Raw genomic sequence first — 19,872 nt, 5'->3', positions numbered from 1 at the left:
TGTCATACACAGCTCATCATACTGTGCCTTAAACATATTCAAATTCACTGCAGATACCATGCTCTCAGGCAATTTCAATCATTTCACAACTCTCCATATATTGAAATAATCTTCAAATATTTCAATCATTCACAACTCTCCATACAAAAAACCTGATTCTCATTCCCTTGCTCACACCCTCCTTGTAGAGCTTCCAGAGATAACCTCTTGTTCTCCCCCAATCTCCTATCTTATGAAAAATCTCCTCAACATTAATCCTATAACAACTCCCTTACCAGCTTGTACAATTCTATCATATCACTCCTTTTCCTCCTGTTAGTGCAAATTACATCATCTCAACCTTTCTTCATATTCAACATTCAAGAGATCAAAAACTATTTTGGTCAATTGCCTCTGGACCTTTTCCAAAATCTCTTCATCCTTTTTAAAATCAAGTGACTAAATCTGTGCACAGTTATCCATGTATGGCCTAATCAAGGCCTTATACAGTGGAACTTCTACAAGCCAGTATCCTCGACATCATTGCCAGATTTTTTTGTGTTTCCTCGCAATTTTGGTAGTATGCCCTCTAAAATATAGATCCTTATCCACTACCACACCAAGATCTCTTATTTCCTCCATCTCCAACAATAAATCCCCCCCACCACCAAGAGTAAATTTTATATCCCATCTTTGCTTTCCAAATTTTAAAACCTTACATTTTGCAACATTGAACTATATCCTCACTCACATTCCCATTCACTCAGTCTGTTCAAGTCTTCTTGTAAGACAATATCTGCTTCTCTTCCTCATAGATCCCAACTTTGCATCTGCTACAAACAACTGTTGGATTCTGAATGAAGAGAAATTAAAATTATTAATACTCCTTTCAGAATCCAACATAATCCACTATATCAAAGGCTACATTTGTAGATATTATTTAATGTAAATTTCTTGTTATAAACTATTATTCATGTAATTACCTTTGAGTTTTTTTTTTATTTAATTATTTAATCTAGGATATGTATTAATAAAGTGAAAGAACTCTGTATAAAAATAACGTTCAGATTATTTTATTTATTCCTATATTAATAATAGAAGAATTTGTGTTCATCATATTTAATTATATTATTTGAATTGAAAAATAACCTTTTATTTTATTTCTGTATGTAAAAGTATAATGTTATGTAATGCTTATGCTTATCTACTGCTCTAATTGTTGTCATGGAGACGGAGTTAAAAGTAGAAAGCGCGAGCGTAGTAGTGCGTGAGTTATCGATATGAGATGGAATTGATATGAGCTAGATGGTGAGAACAAGTTTTGGTGGGAAAAAGCAGTGAAGGTATATAAACGGAAAGCGAGAGTAAACGAGAGGAAAAACAGGAGCAGTTGGTCGGCAGTCAGTCAGCACTAGAACTAGGGAACTAGGGACTGAGTACAGTTGGGGCACTCAGCATAGTAACGGCACTGAGAACAGTACAATAGAGATGAGGAAATAATTTATTAGCAGCACGGAGTTAAGTAAGAGGCTGTAGTACAAAGAATTAAGCTGTAATCAGATTACGAAGGATCGAAATGTAAATTGACAACTCAGAATATCGACATAGAATTCTGAAGTTAATGTTGTTTGTATTCCAGAGCTTTCAAGGAAGATTAGTAGGAAGCTGATTCTATTGCAAAGTAATAAGTGAGGAATAAGTGAATTATCTAGTGCAAGTGTGTCTGCATTTGTGATGTGCTGAAATTAAAGATTAAGTTAATTTAAAGAAAATTACTTTTGAAATGTGTAGCTCCAGTGTGATAATTAACTAAAGTTTTAAGTGTGCCTCAGTGAATAATATGTGCAAAGATTTATTCCGGTAAGAACAGTTGTACTTTATAGTATTTTAGAGTGAAGTTATAAGAGTTATCTCCTTCTGTTAAATCCTAACATTAACTGTGTTTATGCTGAAATTAGCCGAAGCTAGAAGATTAATAGTCTTCCCCCCTTAAAGTGATAGCTATCTCTTGACTGAGCTATGTGATTTCTGACTAAGGGATAGATAAAGAATACAATTGTTAAAATATTTGCTGTGAATTTCAGTGATATTGAACTTTAGAGCCATCTTTGGTTATTAGGAAGAAATTAAATTTTAAAGACTCAATGTTTAATACCAAGAGTTGAGTGAATGTTATGAGTTGTTGAACAGAGTTAATTTTGCATTATCTTGTATCCAATGTATGCTTATGTATATATTATATAACCTTGCAGTAAATGTTTTGTTTTATTGATTTTAATTTGTTGTTAGCCTGATTCTTTTCCACTGCACTGTTCATAAAATTATTACCTAGCGGGAACCTAAAATGTTAATGTAAAATTCGGCCTATATATAAACATTAGACTCTTAAAGTTAATTAATATTTGATTAACTATTTTACATAGCCTAATCTGAATCTAGGGTGGTGCCGTATAATAGAAATTTCCCTATATTTGGATTAGTAATCAACATACAATTAATTAACCTTAATAAGAACAATGTTAAAACAAGATGGCGGATCAAAAGACAGGAAGGACGATCCAACACAACTGAATATCCTCATCCAAATCTTCCTCAATATCAGTAACATATAGGTTAAACATGAATGGCCCATAAACAGAGTCCAGAGGCACACCACTAGTGACTTTCCTCTTTTGGGATATTGCTCTCCTGTACACACAACTTGTTAATACCTAAGAGACAGCCAATCTCCAATCCAGTGCACAAGTCTAATGTCCATTTGCTCCAGTTTGACTATTAACTTATCATGCATTAATCCTTCAAAAGCCTGAATTTTCTTTGATTATTTTCACTTCCAAAATTCTCTATCATTTGCTTCCATTTTAGTAATTACACAATATCATTTATATTATTATTACTATTATTTTTATTATCATTGTACCGGCACTTCCATGGATTCTGAAGACTCATCGCAGGAGATCCAAACCATCCACACCATCTATCATACCTCTTCTTGAACCCATTAACAGACAAAATACTGACAACTGAGTCTGGCAACCCATTCCACTAATTCACAAATCTGCAAGAAAAAATCTAATCCTCACACCCATACTAACCACACCTTAATTCAACTTCCAAGGATAACCCATTGTTCTGGTGCCTGTAGCCAATTGCTGAAACATTTCCCCTGCATCAATCCTATAAAACCTTTTAAGCAACTTAAATGTTTCTCTCTTATTCCCCCTCTTTTTCTACTAACAGCCAATTTCTGCAATCCACACACCTTCAATCTATCCTCATAGGGAATATTCCACAGACCTCTCATCATCTTGCACTTTCCTCTGTATCTTCTCCACAGCTTCCTCATTCCCCACGAAACTCAGGAGAACAGATCTGAGCCCAGTAATCCTGATGTGAGCGTATCAAGGCCTTATAAAGAGAAATAACTTCCTCATCTCTACATCATAACGTTTTCTTGAATAGTCAAATAATCTTATGGGCTACCTTAGCAGTCTTAGATATATGTCCTCTAAACTTTAATTCTCTGTCTACTACCACCTCTAAATCTCTAGCTTCATCTGTTTCCTGGAGTACAGTTCCGTGAATGTGATACACAGCTTGTAATCTATTTATCCCAAAATGTATAACTTTACATTTCTCCACATTAAATTGATACCCATCATCTTTTGCCCATTCTGACAGCATATTTAAATTGTCCTGCAAGTCTCCACATTCCCCTTGATTAACTATCACTCTAACTAATTTTGCATCATCAGTAAACAACTGAATACTTCCTTTCGGGTTATTTCCCATATCACTTTTATGCAAATTAAACAGCAATGGTCCCAGCCCTGAACCTTGCTGCACATCACTTGCACATCAAAAACAGTCACCTGTTTTTGCCTCAATTCTTCCCCTCCATATACCACGTTTTGATATATGTCCAATAGCGACCCTCCTATCCACAACCAGTATTCATATCCATCCCAATTTGTTATAATTTGCATAACAGAGTTCCATGTGGCATTCGGTTAAATGCTTTGCAAAATCCAGCAGAATCATCATGTAAATATTTCTCTTATCCAACTTAGCTGTTACTCCACTATAAAAAGTTAGTAAATTACTAAGTCATGATCAACTCTTCACATATCTCTGTGGCCACTCATAGAATACCATATTCCTATTCATCCAATCCTGGATTTGCTTTTTGACCAATTTATTCAGTCTTGAAATACTGATTAGTCTGTAATTTGCCACTGCAGTCTTAGACTTATGCAAGGGAATTATTTTCCCCTCTTTCCACTCCCTTTGTACTCACCAGAGCTGAGACTTAAAGAGCTTAGTCAGAGGCATTGCCAGTTCGTTTGCACATTCTCAAAAAATCCAAGCTGATCTTCTTCTTCTACAGCTTCTCCCACTTAATTGGGGTCACTGTTTGTTATGAGTCTCCTCCACACCTTCCTGTCTTGGGCTGTCACCACATCCAAGTTCTTCATCTTCAAGTCCTCTTCTACCAGCTCCCTCCATCCAAAAAACCCAAGCTGATACCCCATCTAATTTCACAGCTGTATTAACATTGAAATTCCACAATATCCTAAGAACCTCCAATTCGTCTACCTCTGATCCCACATTAGTGTCTCTCACATGTGTTAAAGCAGTAACCTCACTGGGATGATATATCCTTGCAAAGTGGTCACTCAGTAACTCAACTATTTCATCTGCTTCTCTCACCTAATGACTGTCATCACTCATTAAGGTCATTCTTCCTCTTACTTGCCATGTAACAAAAGAACTCTTTTGGATTTTCTTTGTCCTGCTCAGCAAAATTCTGCTCGTAAACTGATTTTGCCTTCCTTGCCATGCTCTTCACCTTTCTTGCCAAAGCCCAGTACTGTTCATGAGTTTGTTGATCACCTTTCTCCTTATATACCCTCCACAGCATTTTCCTTTTTTTTTTTTTTAATTTGATGCTTAATGATATTATTCATCCATCTAACTCCTACCTGATTAATCCTCCTTACCTTAGGTATACAGTTTAACATATCTTCCTCAAGATGCCCCCTGAACCATCTCCCATGCACTCTAACATCCTTCCCTTGCAGGGTTTTATGCCATGGCTCAGCCTCGAGCTTCCTCCTAAGCTTGTCATAATCACCTACTTTGTTATTCCATGTATACCCCCCCCCCCTTCTTGACAGAATATTCCTCATGTTTTATAATCTCCCTAGTTAAGACTGCATGGTCACTTTCCCCAATCAGAAGCAATGTGGTCACTTTGATTATAGCTATCTCTTCTGATCCTATGACCAGGTCCAATTCACTCATACCCCTAGTCCTCTCTATCACATGCTGCCTCAAGTAATTATCTCTCAGTAGATGTATAAATTTCTATTTCTTTTCTGCCATGTGATCTTTCTTCCTTCCAGTCTGTATCTCCATAATAATCACTCGACCTCCATTTCTTATACTAATTTGCCAATGCATATCTTCCAAATCATCCATGGAATCCCTTAGCCTGTAGCAACAACCAACTGTATATTTTTTCTTACTGGCCTTGATCTTACACCAGACTTCTTCAAATAAACAACCACTCTCCTGCCTATCTCCCATTTTTTTGGCTGCAATTCATCTGCTATTATCAGCAGTTCCTCTCCCCCCATATTTTCTCTATTTTCCATAGAAATACTAAACTCTTCACATTCTATCCCTATAACCACATCATCTGCTGTTAGCTATGTCTCACTGATGCTTTTACTTTTGGCAAGGTTGCGCTAACTAATACCACCCCCCCCCCTCTTGTTCCTGATAATTCTGGCATTACTATATGAAAACTGCATCATCCCTTTAGTCCCCCACCTTTACTTTCTGAATTGACAACCCTATTGAATATTTTTGCTTGAGAGACTAGATTCTGCACTTGGTCATTCTCGCTTCATGGGTGCCTTCATACAAACTCAACAGCTCCCATATTAATTGCTTAAGTTTACTTGAATTTGTGCTTCAGCATGCTCGGTGAACAAAGCTCTCTCTAGACACCTAACACCACAACCATTTAGATGTAGTCCATCAGCATTATACAAATCCTTCTTTCCATCCAATACTGACTACAGATCCATAAATCGTACATCATTCCCTCTATACAACATATTTATTGATTTATTAGCTACAAATGCCCTCCTTCCCAGTTTGCCTCTATCATAGCATGGAAGGAGACTTACAATCTCCACCTTCTTGCTTGTCATTTTTGCCTCTTCTAGCAACTCATTTACAACCTCCCTCATAGGATGCTTCTCACCTCTCAAATCATTTGTGCCAACCAAGACAATCAGTTCCTTCACCTTATCTTTTTGCATCCGGATAGCATGACTAATATCATGAATTTTTGCACTAGGGAAACACGATTTTGTCACACTTTCAGTTGGGAAGAATTATAAGTAGCACTGCTGATGTTAATTCTCTTCAGGAAGATTTGAATAGAATTATTAGTTGGACAAAGGAGTGGAGTTGTAGTTTTAATATCAGTAAGTGCAGAGTGTTATATTTCAGAGTGCTGAAATATAAGGCTCTGTACTATATCAATGGTGCTGTACTGCAGGAAGTGGATGAGATTAGAGATTTTTAAGTGATGATTGATAGTGGACTGAATTTTAGAGGGTGTATTGCTAGTGTTTGCAAAGGCTTCACATTGTAGTGTTACTATGACAAGAAGTGCTTTAACATGTAGGGATAAGGAAGTGATTGTGCCACTGTATAAGGCACTGGTCAGACCACATTTGGACTATTGTGCTCAAATCTGGTCACCTTGTTTTTGCTGTGGTGTGGAGACATTGGAGAGGGTCCTGAGGCAAGTGACTATGACAATGTCAGGACTTGGGAATGCTGGCTGTGGAGAGAGGTTAAAGAAATGTGGATTACAGTTTGGTGGTTAAGAGAAAAGGAGGTGATATAATAGAGACATTTAAGTTAATGAGAGGATTTTATCAGATTAATTCAGAGGGGATTATAAAAAAAAGTAGTAGGTGAGAGAGGAAGAATCAGAGGTTATCCCTGGAAGTTACTTAAAAGTGTGCTGAAGAGGGGGTGTCAGGAGTAGATTTTTTACATGGAGAATTGTCAGTAAATGGAAAGCATTACCGGAATGTGTTGTTAATGCAAGGAGAGGAGTGTTAAGGAGTGTAAGATTCTATATGATAAATATGTTGTCAGTTGAATGAGCCTCCCACATTGAGTCTGCCAACTCCATTGAGGGTGTAATAATATTAATAATAATAATTAAGTACTCCCCTCTTCATTGCATTTCCATACATTATTTTCTCCTTAACGTGATTTTCTTGTTTATTTGCTTTGTCTTTATTATTAATCTGCTTCATCCTGTTGCAGCTCTGCTAATCTCTTGCTGCTTCTGCAATTTTTAAATTTTGCTTTATATTATTTATACATTTTATACCATTATGATATATTGTAAAGTGCTTGTTAAATAATTTCACTGTATCTTTTGCTGCAATCTCTATTGCCATAATCCTTGTTACCTTTCTTCAATTATTCTTTCTCTTGCTTGTCACATAGTGGAAGAATTCCTCTTAATTTTCTTTGTCTTGACTGACCAATCTCCTCTCATGCTGTTCTTTCTTATTCTTTACTGCTTGTCACATTTCTAGCCTGCATTTTATAATTCTCATTCATCTGATAACTACTGAATGTCTTGTAAATCCTCCATAATATCTTTTTTTGCATGCTGCTTGCCTGATTTTTCTGTTTATCTATTAGACTCCTACCCTATTTATGGATATAACTCTTGGTATACATTTATGCATTGATTGTGTCATATGTATCCTAATCAGATCCTATATGCTATTAACCAATTTTCTTTCCCCTAGCTAATCAACTCATGGTATTGATACTTGTTGACTACAGAGTTCCCCATAATTGCTCCCATTATGCCATCTATTCCATTTTGTTTAATTTGAGTCTCGGGTCTGGGTTAGTCCCGAGGGGGTGGAAAGAGGGGAAAATAGTTCCACTGCATAAAGGTGGTTCCAAGACTGCTGTTGTAAATTACCGACCGATTAGCATATCAGGAATCATTGTCAAGGTCTTAGAGAAATTAGTCAAGAAAAGAATACAGGATTGGATAGATGAAAATGGGATATTGTATGGGGGACAACATGGTTTTGTGAAGAGTAGATCTTGCCTCAGTAACTTGCTCACGTTTTATAACACAGTGACGGCTGAACTGCATAGGAGTAATGGGTTTACAGTAATACTACTGGACCTTTCCAAGACTTTTGATAGGATACCACATATCACCCTAATCAGTAAACTGGAGCAGATGGGGATAGATATAGGATTGGTGAGATGGATAGGAGGGTGGTTGAAGGAGAGATACCAGAGAGTGGTTTATTCAGGAGTGGAGTCTAAAAGATGGCTTGTGACTAGTGGAGTGCCACAGGGCTCTGTTCTTGGACCACTGCTTTTCAATTTGTTCATCAATGATATAGGAAAGGATTTGAGAGGAAGTGTTCACTTGTTTGCTGATGAACAAAGTTGGGTAGAGCAATTATGAGTGCACAGGATGTCAAAATTTTACAGGATGATTTGGATAGTTTGGAGGACTGGGCTAGGAAAAATGGATGTCAATTTAATGTGCCAAAGTGTAAGGTTATGCACTTTGGGGTGAAAAGAATAGCAGCAGTATATCACATTGGTGGAACCGTACTCCAGGAGATTGATGAGGCCAGGGATTTGGGAGTGTTGGTGGATAGGGAATTGAAGTGTAGGGGGGCACATTGCAAAAGTGACTAAAACAGCTCACCAAATCACTTGGCTTCTGAAAAATACTTTTTAACATGCAGAGACAAACAAGTTGTTGTTCCTCTGTATCGAGCCTTGATAAGACCCCATCTGGACTACTGTGCCCAGTTATGGGCACCAGGGTTTCTTCGTGATGGGGAGGAAGTGGAGAGGATCCAGAGACAAGTGACCAAGATGGTGGCAGGTCTGTGGAATGAACCTTATGAGAATAGGTTGAAGATTTGTGGGTTGCAGAAATTGGTCGATAGGCGAAGGAGGGGTGAATGATTGAGACATTCAAATTACTGAAGGGTTTCTATAAGATTGATCCAGAAGATATTTTTGAAAATATGACTGGTGGTGGGAGGACTAGGGGCCATGAATGGAAGCTGGTCAAGAGCGTGGTTGACAAGGGTGTTAGAGCTAGGTTTTTTACTTGGAGAGTAGTGAATGAGTGGAATAAGCTTCCAGAGTCTGTTGTGGGTGCTATGACCGTAAATGAGTTCAAGGCAAGGTATGATAGATACTGTGTGAATGTCGAATAGTTGTTCTTGACATGATGTTAGGGCCTCCCTCGATGAGTCTGTCGACTCCTTGGAGTTGCCCGGAACAACAACAATAATAATAATAATAATAATATTCTTGACGAACTCTTCCCTTTTTGACTTTCCAAGCTAGTGTCATGTAATCATTCTCACAAACTATTGACAGCATTGTAACCTCATTCCTGTGAGAATATCAGGATATCACCAAATCTAGCACTCTAAACCTTGTGTTTCTTTCATCACATGCTGCTTATAACAGTTATGTCTCGGGAACTCAGCAATTTCTTTCATTTTATTTCTGTGCACTATCTACTTCTCTCTCTCTCCATTCTTCATTCCTATAATTAAATTCTTCCAATTAGGATTACTTTCCTTTTCTATGGCTATTGAATTTGCTTAAATTTAAGTGTCTTTGATGATTCATAATAATGCTTTTACAGTATAAACAACACTAGTAGAGCAAAAGAATGCATTTATTAAACTCATTCTTATTACTCCTTCACATAGGATCAGTGGTCCATTACATAGAGGTTTATATAGAAGTTGTTATAGATTTGAGAGACTATATTTAGAATCAGCATTAGTGATGAAGTACCCTCTCAGCCTCAACAAGTATGGTTGCATTAATTTACCAAAAATCTAGGAGACTCATTTTAAGATCTGATGGCCTGACATCTCTAAATTAACGTTATGGTTGCTGACCTGTAGAGAGTGCTATGTAAGGACATTAGTTCTGTTGTCAATTACAATTTAGATTGTTTTCCTCAGTTATGTAGTTTCGTGCTGTGTGTCTATCACAGTTATAATTGTGTTCTGATGAAACTCTTTAGAAAATCAGCAAAATAATACATTTAATAAATGTATTTTTTTCTTCTCTTGGTGTTGTTTATACTGTAAGACATTATTATGAATGCTGTCTATATTATTCTTTCTGTAATAACATCATGTTAGATATACTGTTCTATTAATTTCAACCTCACACCAAAAATCTAAAAATCTTTCCAGTAGGATAGGATAAGATGGAGAAAAGAGAAGAGGAAGTACTATTAATATTATTCTATATCCATCTTTAGCCAACCAAGTTTCACACACATTCCAATTATCTTTGGGTGCAGGGACTCTGAATTACAATATAAACCTAATTTATTTATTTATTTTATTTATTCTTATGGCAAAAGCAGCTACAGGTCAATGTCCAGACCAGAAAGCCAATGCAGGGCCTCATCTGTCACCTCATGGTTGTCTTGGAGGCCACCACCATGAAATTGGCACCTTGGGCAGTCATTCACAATATAAGTGATCGTCTGGGCCACAGGGGAACAGTCACAATAAGGGTGGTCTGATAATCTCCATTTATGCAGTAGGCAGCCACATTTGCCCTGGTTAGTTCTGATCCTGTTGATAGATGACCAAATCTTCTTAGGAAGGGCAAAACCAGGCTGCGGAGCACAGGGATCTTCAACCAGGAAACCATTTGTTGGAAGATTGTTGGACCAGTGTTCTCTCCACATGTCAGGTGTTGATGGTAAGGCAGCTGAAGAGAGCTTGTCCATGGACCAGAAAGGATTTCATGATTTTAGAATTAGAATATAAACCTAATGATCCTGTCCTACTATCTTTGTGATTATCACCAACACTATTGTAGTACAACTTTCTCCCCACTCTGACAAACTGTTTCCCTGTTCCTTACTTTGGTTTTCATTCTTATCCCTCTCATCCTCACCATACATTCCATCTTCTATCTGTCCTTCCACAACGTGCTTTTCAATCTCTTTCTTCGATCCTTAATCACTCTCACTTTATCCTGACTGTGTGCACTCACTCACTACAATCAGCAGTTGCTCCAAATGTGCCACATGAAACTCATTTAAATGCACTCAAACTGCCTTAAACCTTTCCAACTTCCCATCAAAGTCACTCCACACATTTGAGGCGTCTTTTTGCCTCAGCTTTGCCATCTTATCAGTATTATCTCTGCTCTGCTTCTCATCTTACTTTTATGATACTTGAGTGCTATGTTAACCATGTATCCCAAGAATGTTGTTATTCTTCACATCTCACAACAATTTTCTCAAATCCCTTTGCACATTCTTCTTTTCACCTTGCAAGTCATTTGAGCCACAACCTCCACTAGCCCTGATTCCTGTTCCTTCCTTGTGAAGCCTCAGTTATTTGATTTATTGTGCTACCTGGAAAACAAGTTTTATTCATACTGTTATCCATTATCTCTAATGATTGAATTCCATACAGTGCCACATGATTATCCTTTGCTTCATTTTACTAACTGTCTCCCTCTCATTTCCATCAGCCAAATTCTTACCTTAACGTTTTGACTTATATTTGTTAATGATATTTTCATTGTAATATTAATAAGTGTTTAGTTTGCACTCTCGAGTGCAGAGGTTAGATTTGTGATCTATATTGGTCAACTGTCCTCCATAAATTGGTTGAGATTCAGGAGCTGGGTATGGTGGTAACTTTTACAAATAGTGTGCAGAATACACAGCTCATTGCTGATGTGATGACTTGCATAGTGAGAAGTTGATGCAAGGATGTACACCAGCATAGTTGGCTGAGATGATGAATGATTTTAAGGCATGATATGCAAGGCTTTTTGGCACCTCTTTCATTTGTTTTTACTCTGTTTTTGAAACATTCTTCTTCACACAATTTTCCCCAAGACCCAACCTTCAGTTGGTGAAGAGAATATCAGTTTGTTCCTTCTTTGTTTTTAACTACTTGTTCACACACACACACACACACACACACACACACACACACACACACACACACACACACACACACACACACACACACACACAGTACTGGTATGTAATAAGTTTCACAACCTATTTAGTGGGGAGATGAATTTGGTTGTCCCATGTTAGACCACTGTCCTGCCTAGTGGAGGTCTGAAGTGGTTTGAAAAGTTCCATGTTTGGTCTCCTTAAAAATCCTTAACCTACCCATGGTATGAATGTACTATAGATTCACAAATAAACCTTTCATGGGTAAGATCCACATAAAAAAAATAAATAAATAAAAAGAGTTTCCTAAGATGACTTTCCTGAATCCAGTGATGTCCTGATAAAATAATAATAATAAGAAGAAGACTCTCACTGGTGTTTGTTGATAAGAATATTTCTTTATCACAGTAGATTTGAGCAAAGAATCAATTGTAGCATTACTACTTTTTTTTATCTAATTTTTATACACCTGTGTTCTTTTCAACTGACATAGGGACTTGGAAATGCAGTGAATAATGTATATACTCTATAATCAATACTCAAATTTCACTTTGTAATTTAATGACAGAGTTATTATGAAATAATGCTACAGAATATTGAAAAGATTTTAATATAAGCATTTTTTTATTTAGAAAAAGTATCATATTTATTTTCAAATTAGAATTTGCTTTCTTTTACAGGCTGTCTTTGATTGTGTAGTTACTTCCTTGAAAAATGTCTTCAACATTCTTATTGTGTACATCCTGTTTCAGTTTATCTTTGCTGTGATAGCTGTGCAGTTATTTAATGGCAAGTTTTATTACTGTACAGATACGTCTAAATTGACGAAGGATCTTTGTCAGTAAGTAATGTTGTAAACAAGAAAAAAAAAAATTTATTACTGTTTTATTGCTGCAATGATTGTTCCAATAGAAAAGAATATAACCAAAAGAAAGTGTTTATATCCAGTAGTTTGCAGTTCGAATGATTCAGTTATTAAGATATGAGAGTCTAACACCATTACTGCATCATTACCAATTCACAATCCACAATTTTCTTCCCAGTTATTCTACTACCATATGTTTTAGATCTTTGAGTTTTTACTTTTCAAATTTCTAAAGCCATTGTGCTAGACACATTTGTTAAAGGGCTTAGTGAACAAGTTTGCTGTTCTGAAGGTTAGTAGTGGCTAATGCCTCAGAACAGCAAACTTGAGCATATGCCTAAAAGGGGAATGAAGAATAATAAGACTCTTCTTCTTGGGATTTCCAAGTATATTACATGATTGTAATGCTTAGGCAAAACATATTTTGTGATCAGCATACTACACATTGCATCAAAGATTAGCACCAACAAAAATAGCATACTCCACATTGCAGTGGCCAGAACATTAGTTCTGCAGTGGAGTATGCTGATCTTTCAGTCAGCAGAAACATCTGACTACACCTTCATATTGGTGGGCCTGTTAATAGCCCTGGTTATGTATCCTAGCAACAAGCATTAGGTCATCAGACTGGAGAAAACGGTCCAGGAATGAACTAAATCAATTTAGTTTTTCAACAGCTTCTTAATTAGATTAAAAGTATATAATATTAAGGATATTTTTTTCCCTCTGATAACATTTTAGTTTCCCTTAATGCTATTTCTCTGTCAGTGTCTATGTGGATTTCCCAAAGCCATTAGACATTATCCACACTCAGCTTACTATTATTATGGAGTCACTATGAAGTCAAAAGACTCATAGCAGAAAGTAATACACACACACACACAAACACACACACACACACGCACACACACACACACACACACGCACACACACAAAGCTCGACAAAACATACTTTAAACTCATTCTGCATTCACCACACTCTCAGGCACTGCATATCTCTCACAACTCATTTTCATGCACAAAACCTGCTCTTCACTCCCTTACTCAATACCCTTTTTATACAGTTTCCAAGTATAACCTCTTATTTGACTATTACTCCCATTCTGTGAAAACTTCCATCCATATTAATCCAGTATCAATTTATCTGGTTTTACTGGTCTTCCCTCTCATCCTCCTTGCCAGCCTAGTGGTTAGTGTATCCACTCTCCAGGCAAAAGGCTGCGGGTTCAAACCATTCGGAATCACAAACATCCATGCTGTGGGCATGGATGTTTGTGATTGTCTGTGAAAACACTAGTGGTGGTAGTCGGCAGTAGATGGCATTGGTGTTAGATGATGAAGGTTGGTGGAGTAGTCAGACGTAGAGTTGTATAGTTGATGCCCTCCCTCGATGAGTCTTTGGACTCCCTGGAGGTGTGATATAATAATAATAATTATTATTCATGAGGCTTTGCAATTTGCATTCCGAATGATATAAGGCATGACGGTGAAAGTGTTTTAGAGGTGGTAGAAGGAGTGAGTGATGGTGGATAATATATGAATGAGCGTATAAAAATAATTGTTGAAGGGAATGTGGATGATGTGCAATGGCAGTAAGGAGAAAAGTAGACTAATGCAGAATCTAATAGATAAGCTTAAGGGATGAATGTTATTCATAACTTATTTTAAAGTAAAATAAGTAAATAAATAAAATATAACAACACCAAATGAACTATTGCTGGCTTATATTTTGCTGGATTTCAAACCAGCATCTTCAGAGCACAAAGTGGCAGCATGTTATAGTTTACACTCAATAATGAGTAAGTGAAACAATTCAAAATGTAATGGGATCTAAAGTCCTAATTTGTGCCTTCAAATGCTGAAAAAAAGAAGTATTACAACTATGTAAGGAGTTGATCTTAAGATAAGAGTCTTCCAAATTTCTGGCAAATTAATGCAGCCATACTTGTTCAGGTTAGGAAAATTCTTCATAGCTATGGCTGACCCTAAAAATAATCTTTCTGACCTGTAATGACTTCTAAATAGTATTTAGAAGTCATTGAAGTGTGTGAAGGGATGTTGAAATCATGATCTGTGTCCTGACTTGCCATAATAATGATGGTAGCAAATGTAATTTTTTATGTTCTCCAAGGCAAATGTTAATAGATTTTCCTGTCTGCTGATAGTAGGCCAAGTCACAGTCATGAGAAACTTCATACACTTCAGGATATGCTAGAGGATGGAATTTTTCCTTAGGAGAGTGCATCAGAGTTGCTAATTTAGCATGCAATTTAAATGTGGTACAAAGGCCATGTTTTCTTAATAATACTATTCGACCACAGATGCTAGACCTGCAGCTGGCAATGTGCTAAGAAGAGTCAATTCATGTTGAAGAAAGGAATAAGGTGATGTATGAATTCGTAACCAACATGCGAAATCGCATGCTTTATACATAAAATTTTCCAACTGTCATACAAGCAAAATAGTTCCCACTTTAAAAACTAGAATTTTCATAAAAGAAAAGCTAATTTTCTGACATATAATAATAAACACTCATCCCACGAAAGAATTGATTATCCTATTATTGGAAAGGATTCGCCTTCTTCTGCCATGTGCAGAAGTGTCGAGGGGGGGGGGTCTCGCATCTGTGGTCACACAGTACTTTGGCTCTCTTTTCTGATGTAATCTGACATAGGGAATATGAATAGTGATGTTTTATTCTTGTGTGTTAGAGGAGAGAGAGAGAGAGAGAAAAGTAATTGACTGTGTAGTATTTTATCTATTTTGTGGGAATTGTAGCATTGTCTGAGAAAATATGGTGAAGATATTTAAGTTAAGTTAATTTAAGGAAGGAGCTGTATCATTAATACAAATCACTCTGGCTCTGTGTGTAAGTGTTTATAGAATACCATACTGTTAGCTAGATGATGTCATTGTATCTTCCTGTGTGTGTGTGTGTGTGTGTGTGTGTGTGTGTGTGTGTGTGTGTGTGTGTGTGTGTGTGTGTGTGTGTGTGTGTGTGTGTTGGCTTTCTATAAATAGAAAAAGATAGCAAACTATTTGAATGGCAGGTGACAAATGTGTCAAGAAAAGGCAAACAGTTATTAGATTATTTTTCTATTGTGAAGTGAATTTTGGGATGTTGGCTGAAAAAAGCATCCAATGTGTCTTGTTCATGAGGCCAAATTGCAAACATATTGTTGTGTGTAAACTATAACATCTGCTTTGTTCTCTAAAGATGCTGATTTGAAATCCAGTGAAATATAATAAGTTATTATATTTTGCCATTAAAGTAAGTTATGAACACTAATACAGAGTCCTACACAGGACATAACTTAAGCTTGAGCAACTGAAAAACATTTGTGATACAGTAGATGGGGGATAATGAAAGAAAAAGTGAATGTCAAGAGAATAAAAGAGAGAAACTAAGAGTAAAGAGAAGGTATTGTACAGAGATTCTGCGATAAGATATTTGATGAGAATATGAAGAAAGAATATCTCCCAGGTGCAGATATCATGGATGTCAGTGAAATGGTTAGTTTACAAAGAGGACAGATAAAAGAATAGATTATTTTGGAAAGCACAAATGATTTGAAAGGTGGTAAATATACAAATACAGAAGATATGAAAGGTTTTCTGGAAGAGATGGAAAAGAAGAGTTAGAAAGTAAGGACTATAAGTCTGATGCCGTAGCATAATAGGACTGAATTAGAAAGAAGTGTTATGATTGTGAATGAGTCACTGAAAAGAATGTGTTGGTGGAATGATGTGCAGTTTATAGATATACAGAGTGAACTGATGGATAGAAAGACTTGTAATGCCTGAGGGACAACATGAATGGTTATGGAGTTAGATGCTTCAATAAAGTGTTGTTTAGTGAGAGATTGGAAGTGCAAAATCAGGGAAGCTAGAGGTTACTGGCAAGCAAGTAAGCTATGCTCTTAGAGAATACAGAGGAAAATGAAAGAAAGTGAAACTGTGTAAAACTAATTAAACAAAAGTCATGAGAAGATTTTGGTATGAACATAGAAAATAAATATCAGGAGGGTGGCAAAATATTCTGGAGTTTATTGAAAAATGCTTAGAAATGGAGGAAATGAATAGTACATTAAAAGAAATCAGAGATGATAAAGGTGACATGAAAACTGAGGATAAAGATATTCTAGATGTCTGGAGTAATTACTTTGAAAAATTAAATGGAACAAGCAATGACAGCATGGTGGTAGAAAACACTCAACAGGAATGCAATCAGGAATACATATCCATATTTTAAGTATAAAGTATGGGTGAAATTCTTCTGTTGCCTGAAATGCAGAAGGGCAGCTGGAGTGGATGATATTTGACTAGAAGTGCTGAAATGTGGAGATTTTGCAGCAGTTGCATTGTATAATTCACAAGGTGAACAGAGGGTCAAGTTCCGGATGATTAGAGTGTAGCTCTCATTGTGCTCACCTATAAAAGGGTAAATGAAACTGAATATGAAAATTACAGAGATATTTCTCTGGTGATTGCTCCTGGTGAGATTTATGCAAGTATATTTGAAAAATGGCTAAGAAAAACTGTGGATGAAGAACAAGCTGGATTCAGGCCAAATAGAGGATGTCAAGATCTGATTTCACTTCAGGACAAATGATTGGGAAATCTTGGGAATATAACAGAGATCTGTATTTAAGTTTCTTACATCTGGAAAGGGCATATGACAACTTGCCAGGAGGAAAGCTTTTCAAAATGCTACAGTTATTTGGTGAAAATGGGACATCATATCGAGCAATATATAGTCTCTATTTGAGTTATAATCAGCAGTTAAAATTTAAGGAAGGGCAGGAAGATGGTTTGATGTTAAATAAAGGATATGCATTATCTCCTCTGTTATTCATTATCTATATGGATCACATTATGAAGTAAAGTGGTATTAAACCTGATATCAAAATTCATTATATTAATCTCAGCTCTGTACTTTATTCTCCAGATTGCATACTTAACCTCTTTATTTATTCATTTCAAACTTTTAACCTGACTCTTAGAAAACATGGATGTTGCTTCTACTAGATAGGTCGTGAATATTAACCAAGTCACATTGATCCCCTTTTCACTCAATTACTTATTTCATGATATAGATGCAAGCTGTCTCCTGTGCTTTTTATATTCACTAGCATTGTAGCTTTACATATATTCTTTCCTTACAGAAATCCTCATAATCACTCTCACCAACCAGAGGGAGATTTGACACCTAATTTACAATGACATCCTCTCAGGAGATGATCAGATTCAAGTCCCTTGATCCTTGTATGTTGGTACTCAAAAACTTAAGAAATTCAATTTCTTTAGTCCTAGATACTATTTCTTCATCTCAGTCTGTATTAGTACATTATTATTATTATTTGTCACCTCCAGGGAGTCCAAAGTCTCATCAAGGGAGAGCATCTACAACTCTGCTTCCACCACTCACAATCCACCAACTGACCGCAACTGCAATACATCAATGCCATCTACTGCCAACCACTAGTGTATCAACAGACAATCACAAACATCCATGCTCATGGTGGAATTCGAACCTGCAGCCTCTTGACTGGAGAGGGACACGTTAGCGTGTCCCTCTCCAGTCAAGAGGGACTGGAATGGTCTAACCATTCCAAGAATGATGGTCTATCCTCCACATTCTTGGAATGGTTAGACCATCATTTTTATTCAGATTCAGATCATGTTGAGCATTTCACATGCTTCCTTGAATTTCCACTCGAACCAGGTTTTGGTGCATTGTAAGGACTTGGTACCTTTCCTATCAATTCTGTGGTATGTTTGGAGTACGTGGTCAGAAAGGCCGGTTTTTCCAAAATGGAGGTATTTTATGTGTCGTCGGTTCTTATACACATGTATCCTTCTGATGATGACCTCAATACAGGGGTCAAAACGTCAAGTTATTATTTTATTATTAATCAGTAAAATAATCTTTTCAACACGTGTGTTTTGTGTCCCTAAATTCATAAATATGAATATATATATATGTTTGGCTAAGTTACTAATACATTTCATTGTCACTGCCCTCAACATATCTCTAGCGACATCCAATGAAATATTTCATTCTATCCATGTCCATTCTTTGTTTATTATTCTTTATACTTATTAGTCTTGAAGATTCTAGAAAATGAATTACCCTATTTTTCAGATGATACGATGCACCAGACTATAAGACACACCCCAAATTTATGAGACAATTTTTAGAAAAATATATTATTATATAAAAATATTCAGAAACCTTAAATTTCATTTATTATTACAATAACTTGTACCAGCAGCATTCAGTCCATCTTCACTTGTCTCATTACCTTCACTTTTTGTATTATTGTCTAAACTATTGTTATCACTCTCTTCGAAAACTAAGTCATCTTCAGTACCATCCATCGCGTTACTTATGCTGCATTTTTTAAAAGACTTAATAATCGTCTTGTCCATTCAAAACTGCATACACTCTCCCACTAACTATTATTTATGCCAATAAAGTTTTCCTATATGAATCCAAGACTTCCTACCTTCAGACCATAAAATATGCCCCAATTCTAAGTCGATTTCTCTAAGTAAAAAGGTGCATCTTATGGTCCGAAAAATACAGTGCATAAAATAAATAGAACGATTCTGAAATGCATTTATAGGTTGGAGGATTCAAAAAATGAGATTAGCAACAGCAAATATAGTCAGAAAATTCATATGGAATTTTCTGGAATAATTTATTCAGTTGCTGCTTTGCTTGCTTCCCAACTAATATCTTCAGACCATAAATTGCAACTGTGATAAGACACACAGAACTCAGGCAAATTGTCGTAGCAGTTCAATCTGTAGCCAAAGAAAGACTAATGTCTTATCAAAACACCTTTAAATGCTACAACAAATCAAATTGATTCAGAAAAGTCAAGCTATATTTGGTCTCAGAATGATTGGCTCCCAGATTTTAGGCAAAATAATGCAACCATGCTTATTGATAGAGCACTGA

General features: G+C 36.4%; 1 protein-coding gene across 1 annotated transcript in view; it reads left to right on the top strand.

Moving 5' to 3' along the window:
- Positions 1–19,872, top strand: part of LOC150103937 (voltage-dependent calcium channel type A subunit alpha-1-like) — a 1,762,795-nt gene that overhangs the window by 703,376 nt on the left and 1,039,547 nt on the right. Inside the window, exon 23 of the mRNA XM_090397103.1 lies at positions 12,721–12,881. Coding sequence (XP_090253229.1) covers positions 12,721–12,881 — 161 coding nt within the window. The remainder of the gene's footprint in view (positions 1–12,720; positions 12,882–19,872) is intronic.

The sequence above is a fragment of the Typopeltis vanoorti genome, chromosome 8 (assembly GCF_054136105.1).
Source record: "Typopeltis vanoorti isolate ZY-2024b chromosome 8, IOZ_Tvanoo_1.0, whole genome shotgun sequence".
Lineage (NCBI taxonomy): Eukaryota > Metazoa > Arthropoda > Arachnida > Uropygi > Thelyphonidae > Typopeltis > Typopeltis vanoorti.
The sequence above is the reverse complement of the archived record's forward strand: the minus strand, read 5'-3'. Positions and strand labels throughout refer to the sequence as shown.